General features: G+C 38.2%; 1 protein-coding gene across 26 annotated transcripts in view; it reads right to left on the bottom strand.

Moving 5' to 3' along the window:
- Nucleotides 1-10,890: 10,890 nt before the first annotated feature.
- The window catches only part of CAPRIN2 (caprin family member 2), a 50,176-nt gene continuing 45,788 nt past the window's right edge, over nucleotides 10,891-15,278 (bottom strand). For 15 of the 26 annotated variants that reach the window (XM_020282990.2, XM_020282994.2, XM_076007511.1 and 12 more), the window contains 2 exons: nucleotides 13,012-13,075; nucleotides 10,891-11,813 (listed from right to left, as the gene is read on the bottom strand). In XM_020282990.2, the coding sequence (XP_020138579.2) occupies nucleotides 11,245-11,813; nucleotides 13,012-13,075 (633 nt within the window). In that variant the 3' untranslated portion in view covers nucleotides 10,891-11,244. Of the gene's footprint in view, nucleotides 11,858-13,006; nucleotides 13,076-15,278 lie in introns of all 26 variants that reach the window. The other 11 variants (XM_076007517.1, XM_076007518.1, XM_076007519.1 and 8 more) reach the window with 3 other exon arrangements.

The following is a 15,278-nucleotide window of genomic DNA, read 5'->3' as shown; positions in this document are numbered from 1 at the left end:
GTTCTTCTATTGCTTTCTCTTTCAATAATTCTATACCTGTTCTCCATCTCAATCACTATTTCAGGTCTCCTTACTCTATCCATTCCTAACTACACATTCCTAACTACATCCTTTTCTGCTATTAAACCCCCAATTCAACTTCAAGACTACCCTTGACCCACTGTGCAAACTGACACCACTCAGACTTAACAACCCTATTCCTTGTCTTTAATTAGCACCATCTTCCCTTCCCTCAGTGGCTGGTCCAACCCTCAGTATCCCTCAAGTTCCCTACACATTCCCAAGCCCTGCAAAGATGAGCCATGCCATGAGGCTCAACTCACCCAACAACAAATTAGTCTCTGCTTACCCCTCTTCACTCCATTCTCTCCAGTATGAACCCAATCCTCTCTGATCTCCTCCAGGACCTTGTTCCATAAATCTCTCTTCTCCTTTATACTTTTCATTGAGATAAATTTGAAGTATTATGTGCTCATTGTGGAAAATTTGTAAGATTTTTTTTCCCTACATTTTTAGCCTCTCTCCCTCCACTGAATCAACCTTGGCCTAAAAACATTTCCTCCATCTAAGAAAACCACCTTTCTTCATTAACGTTCTCTAATTATTGTTCATTCTTTTCACTTTTCATTCCAAAGAATGGTCTTCATTCATTGCTTCTATCAGACACCCCCAGACTTCTGCCCTCATCTCCCACTGACACTGCTAAGCAAAGATCTCATCAAGTAACTGACCCCTTAGATAGCGAATGCAAAAGACATTCTTAGTACTTATATTGTCTCTCTCTGGCATCTGACATTGTATTCTTTTTAAAATATCTTCTTGTTTTCTCTTACAGAATATATTCCATATATATGTGTGTGTATATATATATATATATATATATATATATATCATATTTTCCTTCCCTAACACCACATCAACAGGACAGAATATATTCCTAACCCTTTGATTACACAATTAATCATACAACTCTTACACACTGGTGCCTCTCAGGACTCTGTGTTCAGCCCCCTTTCTCTTTCTCTTCTACCAATTCTTCTTGTATCGTTTCATCCTTTAACTTTAACCATCAATTCAACAAAGACAACTTACAAAACTAGGTGTAACCAACATCTCTTTCCTCAAACTAAATGTACCCAAATGCCTACCACATTTCTACCAGCATGTAGAAATCACCTAGGGCACACGTCTAAAACTGAACTCTGGTAGTACTGTAGAAGACGGTTTGGAGAAAGAGGAGAATTGATGCAGTTATTTCAATAATATAAAAGGAGAGGTCAAAGATAGTGACACCACCAAATGCTGGTGAGGATGCAGAGAAACCGAACCACTCATACGCTGGTGGTAGGGATGTAAAGTGGTACAGCCATTCTGAAAAACAATTTGGCAGTTTCTTTTAAAAACTAAATAGGCAACTATCATATGACCCAGTAGATTCCTGAGCATTTATCCCAGAGAAATGAATAGTGCTCATACGAAAACTTGTATTTATAGCAGCTTTATTATAAGCAAAAACTGGAAAGAATCCAGATGTCCTTCAACGGGTAAATGATTAAACTGTGGCACATCTATACCAGGGAATACTACTAAGCAACAAAAAGGAACAATATATGCAACAACCTGGATGAATCTTCAGAGAATTATGCTGAGTGAAAAAAAGCCAATCCCAACAGGTTGCATATTGTCTGATTCCATTTATATAGCATTCCTTTTTTTTTTTTTTTTTTTAAGACAGAGTCTCACTTTGTTGCCCAGGCTAGAGTGAGTGCCCTGGCGTCAGCCTAGCTCACAGCAACCTCAGACTCCTGGGCTCAAATGATCCTATTGCCTCAGCCTCCTGAGTAGCTGGGACCACAGGCATGCACCACCATGACTGGCTAATTTTTTCTAAATGTTTTTAGTTGGGCAATTAATTTCTATTTTAGTAGAGACGGGGTCTCGCTCTTGCTCAGACTGGTTTCAAACTCCTGACCTTGAACGATCCGGCTTCTTCGGCCTCCTAGAGTGCTAGGGTTATAGGCCTGAGCCACCGCACCCGCCCTATAGCATTCTTAAAATTAAAAAATTATAGAAAGATCAGTGGTTGCTAAGGGAGGTTGGGGCAAGAGTGAAATGAATGTGACTATGAAGAAAAGGAAACACAAGGGATTCTTGTGGTGATGGAAATGTTCTTGACTGTATCAATGTCCATATCCTGGTTGTTATGTTGTACTATAGTTTTGCAAGTTACCACTAAAGGAAATTTGACAAAGGGTACAGGGGATTTAGCTTACAACTGCATAGGAATCTACAATTATCTCAAAAATTTTAACTAAAATTTTTTAAAAGCAGGCCAGGCGCGGTGGCTCATGCCTGTAATCCTAGCACTTTGGGAGGCCGAGGCGGGCGGATTGCTCAAGGTCAGGAGTTCGAAACCACCCTGAGCGAGACCCCGTCTCTACCAAAAATAGAAAGAAATTAATTGACCAACTAAAAATATATATACAAAAAATTAGCCGGGCATGGTGGCGCATGCCTGTAGTCCCAGCTACTCGGGAGGCTGACACAGTAGGATCTCGGAGCCCAGGAGATTGAGGTTGCTGTGAGCCAGGCTGACGCCATGGCACTCACTCTAGCCTGGGCAACAAAGTGAGACTCTGTCTCAAAAAAAAAAAAAAAAAAAAAGCTGATGTTCTCATGAAAATTTTGTATGCTTTGGACAGACTACTAAACATGAGTCACTAAAAAACAATGCTGTCAAATTAGGGGTGGCCAACAAGAAACGGTCAGAAAAAAACCACAAGCTCTCAGATTTCTTTGCAAATGTTTTAAAATGGTTTGCCCTAAACTATAATTCATGTTTAACTTATATATGGTTCATTATGAGTCCTCTTTTATTACTTCACATGAGAATATTTCTGTATTTGATACCCTCACCTTGTTCCAGGTAGAATTTGAACCAGCTATATTGTCTTGTATTATTAGGGTTTACGTAATAATGCCTCACCTAAGTGCCTGTTTCCTCACCTGCTTCCAAGAGCTGTTGTGAGGACTAGATAAGCACACTACCCGTGGGACATGCTCAATAAATATTATCATCCTAGTCTGTTTAAGAGAGAACTTATTCAACCTTTGATGAATGAGACATAGTCTCACACCATGCCTGGCACATAATTAGCAATCCATAAGTACTGGTTGAATGAGTAAAGGAATGCATGTGAGAGAGGAATCTGAAACAGTATATTCACACACAGTAGGAATGAAGGCATTAAAGATGAGACATTTCACAGGTAGAATCAACAGGAATTTGTGATGGATTTAGATATATAAAGTATTATAACTAGGGGTAGTCAAAAATGATTTTAAAGTTTCAAGCTTTGATGACCTACAGAAGTCATTAACCAGGGAAAACATAGATTTTGGAGGAAAGATGAGTTTGCTTTTGGACATGCTGAAATGGGAGTGCTTATAGTTTATACAGCTAAAGATTCCCAGTGAACAATTTGGAAATCCACATCCGGCACTCAACAAAAGATCTGGGTGAGAAGGCAGGAAGCTATGGCAGGGGCAAGAGGAAGGAATAAAGGTATAGAGTTAAAGAACTGCGAGTCACCTATATATAGAGAGTAGATGACACCATACAAGCAAATGGCATTAGCCTAGAAATACAGCATAGAGTAAGAATAACTGGCATTACACCTCGAATTACAGAAAGTAATTTTTACTCCAAGCATTGACACTGTGGCCTTTTTTGAGATTAAACATTTTAGTCATCTTAATGGAACATCAAACAGCTGTCCTCCCCATCTGTTGGCAGCAGCTCATCTGCTGGTCTATGTTTGTAGGCTTGAGTCTAGCCCATATGGTAAAGAGAAAATGGGAGTTAAAAATCAATGCATAAAAATTCCTATCTGTAAGTTTAATAATGCATCTGTTTAAAAAAAAATGTTTAGGCCTTGTTCTGTGACATAAAACCATCATTTAAAACCAAGTTGAGTAATCTCTAAGTGGATATTGTAAAGTTTGTGACTAAATGCCTCTTCTCCAAAAGTGTCTACTCCGCCAGAGCTCTACATCGCAGCACCTGAAATATAGTCATCCCTCAGTGTATGTGGAAGACTGGTTCCAGGACCCCTGCATATGCCAAATCCATGTGTACTCAAGTCCCCTGCCAGCTGTGTGGAATTTTGCTAGTTCTCCCTACACTCGTTTCACATCCCACAAATACAGTATTTTCGATCAGCGTTCTGTTGAAAGAAATCCGAGTATAAGTGGACCTGTGTTATTCAAGGGTCAACTGTATATGCAAGCGTATACACACACACACACACACACACACACATCTTGTAAATATGTATTTTGTTACTAGAAGTCAATGGTAATCTTCTTTAAAATGGCGTGTATAACTAGAAGCCTAGACTTTCCTAAAAATATATGACAAACCACCCAGTTAAAAAAAGGAATGTTTTTTAAAAACAAAAAAACCAGTGATACATAAGCTAAAGTATTAGTTTGAGCAGTATTACAGTTCCTCAACAGAAATCAGAAACTTACTTTTCCAGAAGCTACAATGGTAGTCGTGGTGGGAAGGGCAGTAAGGTAACAATGATAGCATTAACTGGGACAAAAGAAAATGTGTACTTTCAAATAAGTTTCTTCAAAATGTTGGTTTCGGCCAGGCGCGGTGGCTCACGCCTGTAATCCTAGCACTCTGGGAGGCTGAGGCGGGCGGATTGCTCGAGGTCAGGGGTTCAAAACCAGGCTGAGCAAGAGCGAGACCCCGTCTCTAGTATAAATGGAAAGATATTAACTGGCCAACTAAAAATATATACAAAAAATCAGCCGGGCATGGTGGCGCATGCCTGTAGTCCCAGCTACCCGGGAGGCTGAGGCAGAAGGATCACTCGAGCCCAGGAGTTTGAGGTTGCTGTGAGCTAGGCTGACGCCACGGCACTCACTCTAGCCTGGGCAACAAAGCGAGACTCTGTCTCACAAAAAAGAAAAAAAAAATGTTGGTTTCTTCATCTCCTCAGGCATTCCACATTTCATATTCAAAGGGGAGCCATCCCTTGCCTAAGCTTCAGGACCTATAAGAAGCTATGGCTTATGACAACGTCGTCTGAAAGTTTTACAGTTCACAGACAACTGTACGGTTCCTTAAGTGTATAGTTTGTCATGGCAAAGTTGAGTAGTGCACCAAAAGCATGTGTATGTAAGGCAGCACTAGAGAACTAAGGTAGAAAACAGTACCGTGGAAAATTCTACACTGTATTTGGACTTGAGAAAACTAACTCTGGCTCAGGTGCTTCTTCTAGTGGCCTTAAAAAGTCAATCTCCAAGAGTCTCCATTTTCTTATCCCCTAAAACAGAATCTACCTCACCAGGGCCATTGTGAGGATCAAATAAGATTACATATATGACGATACTTTGTAAAGTATAAGGTGAAATGCAAAAATTAGTGAAAGGTGGATAGTACTTAGGCTTTTACGGTAAAACTCTTCCATGTATAATCCCACACTTAAGGATAATGAAACCCTCAAACTCTATCCAACAAAAGACAAGGCAGGGTTGGTACTATAGCAATCTACCATCCTAAGTTTATCTTCTATTTTAAAATTTTTGGCCAGGCCCACTGGCTCACACCTGTAAATCCTAGCACTTTGGGAGGACAAGGCAGGAAGATCATTTGAGCCCTGCAGTTTGAGACTACCTTGGGCAACATAGTGAGACCCTGTCTCTACAAAAAACTTTGAAATTTAGCCGGGCATGGTGGCACATGCTTGTAGTCCCTGTTACTGGGGAGGCTGAGGCAGGAGGATCACTTGAGCCCAGAAGTTCAAGGCTACATGGAGCTATGATGGTGCCACTGCACGCCAGCCTGGCTAACAGAGCAAGATCCCTATCTCTAAAAAAATTAAAGTAATAATGTTTAACAAAAAAGTAACATGTATGTTTCAAGTTCTATAGTAAAATTCACAATGAAAAGTCTTCTTCCCTCCTACTACAACGCCCAAACCCTTTCCTTAAAGCCAACTGCCAAATTTCTTTTATATCTCATGAGAAAAAATTCAAGTCATTAGATACATGCTTTTAAGATTTTTTACACAATGAGATATTGTACACTCTGCTCTGTGCCTTCCATTTTGACTTATTTAATTCCCTATTCCTGGACGTCTAGGTTGTTTCTCTAGTTTTTGCTATTATAATTAATGCTATACAAACTATCTGTATGCATGTATCTTAGCATAATTCCAAAACTATTTGTGGGGTAAATTCTCCTAGCAGTGAAGTTTCTAGGTCAAAAGCATGTGCCTTTTTATTTTGACAGCTGTTGCCAACATTCCCTCCAGAAACATACATGCTTGCCACTGCAGGTGGTCATTTGTCCTGTGACATTGTTATTTTCCTCTAAACAGATGTTTTGGGGAAATAAATTCTATTTGTCCTATTTATCTACCCCTATGGCTTCTGGGTTTTGTGTCCCACTTAAAACGCTCTTCCATACCCCATCGCTGATGTTTTCCCATGCAAAAATATCATGCCACCATGAGGCCCAAAATCAGTAAAGCTTCCAATCATCATGTTTGGTGTCCCACTCTTAAATATGAACAGTCAACCAATTATCACAAGATTCTGAGCACATATAACCATACAAATAACTACAACAGAAAAAGTGTGGGAAATAAACTACATAGGGAAAAAAACCTTAAAAACTTTATCCTTAGGGTAGTGAGAAAATAATGCAGTCATGGAATAAGGACAGAACACATATACAGTTGGCCCTCAGTACCTGCAGGCTCCACACATCCACAGATTCAACCAACCACAAATCGAAAATACTCAGGGAAAAAAAGGGGTTGTATCTACACTGAACATGTACAGACTTTTTTTGTCATTATTCCCTAAATAGACTATAACAACTATTTACACAGCATTTACATTGTATTAGGTATTGTAAGTCATCTAGGTATACAGGAGGATGTGTGTAGGTTATATGCAAATGCTGTACCATTTTATGTAAGGAACTTGAGTGTTCACAGATTTTGGTATCTACTGGGGTCTTGGAACCAATCGCCAATGGATACCGAGGGACAACTGCATGTAAGGGACATTCAGATAATAAGTGTACTTAGAAGTCTAAAATGTTAACAAAATTTTAAAACTCCATAAAAAGGAAAGTAAAATCAAGGAAATCTCCTAATAAGTGAAACTAGAGAAAAGATAAGAAAGCTACAGAACTGGTCCAAAGAGTCTAATTTTCAGGCCGGGCGCGGTGGCTCACGCCTGTAATCCTAGCTCTCTGGGAGGCCGAGGCAGGCGGATTGCTCGAGGTCAGGAGTTCGAAACCAGCCTGAGCAAGAGCGAGACCCCGTCTCTACTATAAATAGAAAGAAATTAATTGGCCAACTAATATATATAGAAAAAATTAGCCGGGCATGGTGGCGAATGCCTGTAGTCCCAGCTACTCGGGAGGCTGAGGCAGGAGGATTGCTTGAGCCCCGGAGTTTGAGGTTGCTGTGAGCTAGGCTGACGCCACGGCACTCACTCTAGCCTGGGCAACAAATCGAGACTCTGTCTCAAAAAAAAAAAAAGAGTCTAATTTTCAAATAGTAACACTTGCAGATAGAGAAAAAAAATTGTGATAGAAACCAAAGAAATAATTCAAGAAGAGATATGCTCTCAAAGGATGAAATTGGTATTTCTGATATGCCTGCACATTTCAATGTCATTCATCTTTGCAGCTCTAGAGTCAGGTAAAAATCAGGCAACCTATATACTTGAAAGACTAAATCATTAGCAAGATACGGGATGATCTTTGAAATAAAATGAATAAGGCAAAAATGCTTGAGAAACTTAGAATTTGTGAGCCTAAGTTCTTTTAGTAAGTGATAATGGATGGTTTTTTGTTTTTTTGTTTGTTTTTTTTTTGGAGAAAGGGTCTCACTCTGTGACTCGGGTTGGAGTACAGTGGCATGATCATAGCTCAACCTCAAACTCCTGGGCTCAAGCAATCCTCCTGCCTAAGCCTCTCAAGTAGGTGGGATTAAAGGTGTGCACCAACACATCCAGCTAATTATTTCTATTTTTAGTAGAGATGGGATCTCATTCTTGCTCAGGCTGACAATATGTTACAATCTGGCATTCAACATCTTGCACTGATAGTAAATGAATTCCACTTGTAAGTTGTTAACTGCGCAAAAGCTGAAAAAAGACAAAGTAACTGTGGCCTAATCGCCCCAGGTCTATAAGAATACCCTTGAAAACACAGTAGAGCAAGTAGAAGACCCAGAGAGACAAATCTAAATTTTTTCATCGAAATTATTTAAAGTATTTGGTATGTGAGAGGTATAAAATTCATATGGGAAAACTTTGTATATCTTATTTTATCTTATGAAATACATAAAATATCATCCTAGTTATCACAAGGATTACAATAGAATGTCATTAAAGCTAAAGAGTTTAACTTTGCAAACAAAAAAGATTGAAAGTATAAAAACACAGTATGTGATGTCAAAGGATTGTAAAAATATAGCTTTTATGGAGTTGAAGAAGTTTAAAAAATATAGGGATGATTGGCAGATAACTGGAACAGGCGACAAGTGAGCAAAGCTTTCAAAAAACATCTTGCTTAAATACCTGCATTTACTCAAATCATTTTAGGAGGTCAGAGTCAGTGGCTCACAATTCTTGGATGTGGGGATGAGACAACATTTAATAATGAAGGTTTAAAGTGAGAAAGAAGAACTTGAGGAAGAATCTAGTAAATAGGGAATTTACTTTACCTCCCCCTTGTGTGCCTTCAATAAGACAAGTATTTATATATTCATGTATCTACAAAGAATAGTAATTATGTGGAATTCCATTCCACTTCAGAGCAAAATAAAAATTCTTTCCACAAGGTCTATAAATGGGCTTTAGATATCTATAGATCCCCACTCCATCTCTTGCAAAGTATACAAATTCTGCAGGTATATATCTATAAAGATATCTGAGCTTTTACTAAAAGCTTCCAGAGCTATCATCAAAAAGGTAAACTTTTGGTAAGCTTCAGAATGAAACATCTTGTCCATTTATTCTTAATAAAGAATTTCTATTTCATTATTTTTATACTTAGCAAAATAGCAATTCATTTTAAATATTCTCCTAAAAATGTCTATTATCATGAGGGACCCTGTTTAATGAAAGTCTTGTTGTTGGACACTTACCTTAAAAAAATATAAGTTGTTCACAGTATTTTAAACAAACATCAATTGTGAGAGAGAAAGACTAAAGACATTAATGCAGTAGGAAACACAATAGCTAGAAAAAAGTGTTGTTGAACTTGACCGCTAACTTTTCTTAAACATCAAGTTTTCCCCTCATTTAATCATATTACCACTTTTTTATACACATTTTTAGTTTGTGTTATGGACATAAAAGCCTTGAATTTATTTAACTGGAATATGAATATTCCTATCCCACAAAGTACCTACCATGAGCTGAAAGAGTTCTGTTAAATAGTGAATGACATTATATCCTGTATCTAGAGAACACTACACTAGTATTTACCACCACAGAGAGTTCTCTATCTTGAGAAAACTATACTAGCATTTAACACCACAGAGATGTAAACATGCTCCAGGGTTTAACTGCTGAACCCACACCCAGTTCAAAAATATTAACTACGCTCTAATAAATACGCTCTTATGCTATCTTCCTGAGAGTATTTAACACCTCAAAGTGAGAGAAGGATCAAAATAACTTTCTGCTTCAGTAGATGACTTGCCTTAGGTAATGGGTAAGAATGCCTTTCCTCAACCCTTGATATATTTCTGAATATTGCAACCAAAATGCTCACTTTTTAAAATCATTCTTTAAAGCCATTGAGAAATAAAATATGTACTAAGTTTTTTGGTTTTTTTGAGACAGAGTCTCGCTTTGTTGCCCAGGCTAGAGTGAGTGCCGTGGCGTCAGCCTAGCTCACAGCAACCTCAATCTCCTGGGCTCCTCAAGCAATCCTGCTGCCTCAGCCTCCCGAGTAGCTGGGACTACAGGCATGCGCCACCATGCTCGGCTAATTTTTTTCTATATATATTAGTTGGCCAATTAATTTCTTTCTATTTATAGTAGAGACGGGATCTTGCTCTTGCTCAGGCTGGTTTCGAACTCCCGAGCTCAAGCAATCTGCCCGCCTCGGCCTCCCAGAGTGCTAGGATTACAGGCGTGAGCCACTGCGCCCGGCCTGTACTAAGTTATGAATGAAGACACATAAGCTTAAACTAAGTGTGAGAAAATGTTATATGTCTAAAATGAACAATAAACTCTGCAAGTGCCTGCTATACTGCATAAGATAATATAGTGTATACACATACGTAGAACCCTAAAGTTTTCAGAATGAAAAGATGGGAAAACAGTCTTTAAAAAGAGAGAGAGGTCTTAAAGGTAATATAACTTATAATATAACTTACCCAAGGTCAGCTACTAAGTGCCAGAATCAGGACTCTGAAACCTAGCACTGCTTGACCACAGAGCCTATGGTTTTTAATGACTTAGCATTCTGCCTACTCAAATTGAGAATCCACTAGAAAGCATTAAGTCGTACTGAGGTGGACCTGTGTTATCTCCTACTATCTCCAAGTAGATAGTAGATAGCTAACTAAAGAAACCATGTGCTCTACTGCAAAATAGCTTCAAGGAGAATGTGTGATTTGGCCCACAGAAATAGATCAAATCCTTTAATGAATGACATGTATAATAATATCAGAGAAAAGTAACCCTAGAAGGAACTGTTATGTATAAAAGTTTTCTTATTTTAAAATAATAGCATGAACCCATGCATAAATAACCATTCAAGAGTTATCAGTGATAAATACTAAAAATCAGATATTTTATCACTCAACTAAATGTTTACTCAAATAGGAACACTGAAGATGCATGTAACTTTTTTATTGAGGCACAACAAGGCATTGTAACTTGCCTGAACTTGAGGCAGGCAGTTTAGTAAGCTGAGCGTTAATACAGTTAAGGATTAAGTGCAAACAATATACATTCACAGCCTGACTAGCAAGGCTACATCACAATTTATAAAGTGCCAGATTAGTGCTAATTGTCATTCGCCTTGAAATTTTTCACCTTGGAGAGGAAAACAAAAAAGTAAGGACCTCCTCCTTCCTCTAGGAATGAAAATATTTTCCTAAACCAATCAGTCATGAGGGCAAGGACTACATTTCCTTTAATCCCACTAATTAGAACACCATCCTTTAAGTGTCAACTCTGTACTGACTTTCAATCTTGATAAAGAAGATAGCCTGAAAATGTAGAATATTTCCAACTACTTCCATAAATGGCTCCCCTGTGCAAACGTAACCATATCTGGTCTCCCTGGAAGAGCTGAAGAATTGCGTGATTGCTAGCAGTTTCGTGGTCTGGAGCACCATCATTAGCATAGGCGGATACCAAGACTTCTTCATTCTTCATGAGGTTGACGTACAGTGGCACATTCACAGCCAGCTTTAGCATGTGAAAAATGAAAACATAAGTGCCATTCACCGGGCAATTAAATCTACCAAGCTGAAGATCAAAAGTTTCTCCTAAGTTGTTCAGAAGAAGATCAAACACAATAGGTTGGTCTAAAGTTCCAGGGGCCAGATTAGAGGTTCTGGCTGCTGAGAAGGCAACTCGCATCTGCTGAGGCAGGGGATAGACGTGTACTGGCAGTATGGTGGCTGCTGGATTTGTCACTGGCACATCCACGGGGGTCATGCTACGGGAGTCTCCTTGTCCAGAGTCACCACTGTTAAAGGTCTCGTTGTCTCTTTCTGGGCTGCTCACCTGAGAAGAATCACTCCACCCTGCTGTTTTATTAGCAACAGTGAGTTTCTCATAATGAAGTAGTTAGCTTTGAACACAATATTTAACATTAGTCGGCTACTGAAACACAGATAAAGATACATTTTATAGTAAATTCCAAAACAAAAGCAATAAAGTATAGCTGGGTTATACTTTCCTAGATTTTCTGGCAATAGGCTTTTATAACACTCTTCTAAAGCCAGAAGGGTCCAAAATAATCTTGTCTAATTGCCTTTTTTTTTAAGATTAAGAAAACATGCCCCCCCAAAAGGGTAGATAACTTATTACAACTAGTTATGGTTAGCAAAGTCTAAAACTCAGGTCTGAACACTTTTTACTTCTTTATCTTTTTCCTGTATGTCTCACTGAGTTAAATTCTCAGTGATCAATCTTCTACAAAGTAGCTAACATAGAAGAACTCAAGAAAACTGAGATTACATAAAAGAATCAACTTTTAGAACTGCTAGTCACTAGCCACTCAAAGATATATTGATATGGTACTAAGTCCCATGATGAATGCTTGTTATTTCCAAGTTAATGTAACATCATAAAATTTTAATGTTTTAAGTGCTACTGTACAAAAACACTGCTCAAATATAAGGCAAAGACAACGTGAATACTGGCTACTTTCTCAAAAAAAATTGTTTTCTTATGACAAAATGAGTTAATCTTCTATAATTTTTTATTTTCTCAGTTACACTCAATCTTTTAAGAGTCCTATCACATTTTAAAGTGTTATATCTTGTTTTTGTTTCAAGTCATTACATCTTAGCTGTTGCTTATTTGAATCTATCAATGTAGTGACAGTAGAGTAACTAAAAGTACCCAATATGTAAAAACCATCATCCTGAAACATCACGTGAAACTATTTGAAGTCAGCATAGAGAATAAACAAGGCTAAATTATGTTCTGCAGAGCACGATTTGAAGTCAGCAGAGAATACATAAGGCTAAATTATGTCAAGCAGATTTTTTTTAAACATACACTTTTAATCAAATTGACAAATGGTTTCCATAGCCTTTCTAATTGTCTAGTATCTCCCTCAGTACTTTAGTACTACACTTAAGCAAACTGAAAACCTCAACAACAACAACAAAAAAATAAATGCTGAAAGTAATGGGCTATGGGGAGAACCTGACAGAGAATGCAGAATTAGAGTTATGTTTTGGGTAAATAAAGTAACTACTTAGTTAATTACCTTACCTCTTGAATTTGCTCGTGGACCACCAGATGTCCCTCCTCGCTTGTAACACTGCTGGAAATTATCCTAAAATGAACACATAATATATACCTTGGCACCAAAAATGCAGAACTATAATTAGTTATTATAGAGGATTACTGGCTGGCAAATCTGTAACATTAAAGTCCTCTTAGTTCTTTATCTAGCCCTCCCCAGCAACCACAGAGGCTCAGATATTTCCAAATACCAAGAAAAACAAATAAAGTGAGGGCAACAGTGGCAATATTTACTTCATCTGTTAATTAACCTCACCAATTAGATGATATGTTAATATATGCAAAAATAATACAGCATTTAGAGAACACTATGTAAATGGTACAAGGCAAGGTTAATGAGGGAAATTTTTAAATGTGGCATGATCTTCCTCTCAACATAAAAGGACATAATAAAGCAAGAACACAAACTTTTTCAATCTCACTCTATTTATAAACCAAACTGGGAAGACTAATACAAACTATGCTGGCGCTTTTTTATTTTTATTGTTTCATTAAAGACGGGAATTTATAAGCATTATACTGTATAAATGTATTCACTGCCTAGGAATGTGATCCAATAGATTAAGAAAAAAACGTTCAAGAGGCAGCACTTCAGACTGACTCTGTACCTAGTATGAAGGAAGTCATACCTTCCAAGTATGAAGGAAGTCATCCTCCATACAACCCAGGAAAAAATAGTTGGTGGTGTGAGTAAATTACTGTAAGAAATAAATTTTTTTTTTTTTTTTTTAGAAATAAAAAATTTAAACAGGACAAGAAGGTCTGCAATAAAAATAATAATTAAGTCTCCTCCTCTAGACTTCTAGTCCCCTTTGTAGTAGCAACCACTATTACCAATTTCTTGTTTCCTCGGGAAGAAACTGAAAGCAGCACACAAAAACACTGGAATATTCTCGTTAAGAACAGATAGTTCGGCCGGGCGCTGTGGCTCACGCCTGTAATCCTAGCTCTTGGGAGGCCGAGGCGGGCGGATTGCTCAAGGTCAGGAGTTCAAAACCAGCCTGAGCAAGAGCGAGACCCCGTCTCTACTATAAATAGAAAGAAATTAATTGGCCAACTGATATATATATATAAAAAAAAAAAATTAGCCGGGCATGGTGGCGCATGCCTGTAGTCCCAGCTACTCGGGAGGCTGAGGCAGAAGGATCACTCAAGCCCAGGAGTTTGAGGTTGCTGTGAGCTAGGCTGACGCCACGGCACTCACTCTAGCCTGGACAACAAAGTGAGACTCTGTCTCAAAAAAAAAAAAAAAAAAAAAAAAAGAACAGATAGTTCTATCCCTTAAGTCGAATTAATCAACATCCTCCCCTCAAACACAGTCGCTGAGGATCATGGCTAATATTTGCGTGGTTGATATACACCTGGCACAGTCGTGCTATGCTAAGCACTTACGTGTATTAGTTCATTTAGTCCTCAGACTATCTCATGGAGAAATCCTCACTACCCCTCAGAGTTGGATGAGTAACTAACAGAGGAGGAACTCAGGAAGCTCAGGAAGTTTCAGTAACATACCTAAGGTCAGACAGCAAGAGTGTGACGAAATCAGGGGTCAGGCCCAAGGTATTTTAGATTCCAGGGTGTGTCTTTCACCCCTTTTCAATACTGCCTGTGTAGACATCTATCCTACTTCATGTAACTGTAAACTCTTCAAATATAGATAGGTATTTTATATATTAACCAACAGAACTCCGTGTGTTACCATATACATATTCAAAGGTTCGTAGAACTTCAAAGTTGAAAATGCTGATGTAGTATAAATTCATATCTGTATATGTCCAATGACAGGAAGTCACTCCAAGGTTTGTTAAAAGAGGAATACCTAACATCCTATCAGTCCTTTATCATATGTATAATAGCAAAGAAAATCTGCTCAGCTGTGAGAATAAACAAAAGAATAAATTTATAAAAAAGGACTTTGCTGTACTTGATATATGGGCAAGCTAAGCTGAAGGCAATTTAGTAAAGTTAAGCTCATGGGCTCTGAAGGTAAAGTCACATTCTAATCTTAGCTCTACTATTTACTTGCTGAGTGACCTTAGACAACTTATTTAACCTCTGAACACCACTGTCTCTTATGAGGTGGAAGAGTAAATGAGTTAATGCAAACAACATGACTAGTAATGTTCTTAACACCTCTGAGTTCCATATAACTGTCAGTTGTCATTCATCCTCTTTAGGTGATAGGAAAACCTTCCAACTCAACTCTCCACAGGACTTACAAGTAGTTCTAAAGC

The sequence above is a fragment of the Microcebus murinus genome, chromosome 10 (genome assembly GCF_040939455.1).
Source record: "Microcebus murinus isolate Inina chromosome 10, M.murinus_Inina_mat1.0, whole genome shotgun sequence".
In the NCBI taxonomy this organism is placed as follows: Eukaryota; Metazoa; Chordata; class Mammalia; order Primates; family Cheirogaleidae; genus Microcebus; species Microcebus murinus.
Note: the sequence above shows the minus strand (reverse complement) of the source record. Positions and strands in the feature narration are given on the sequence as shown.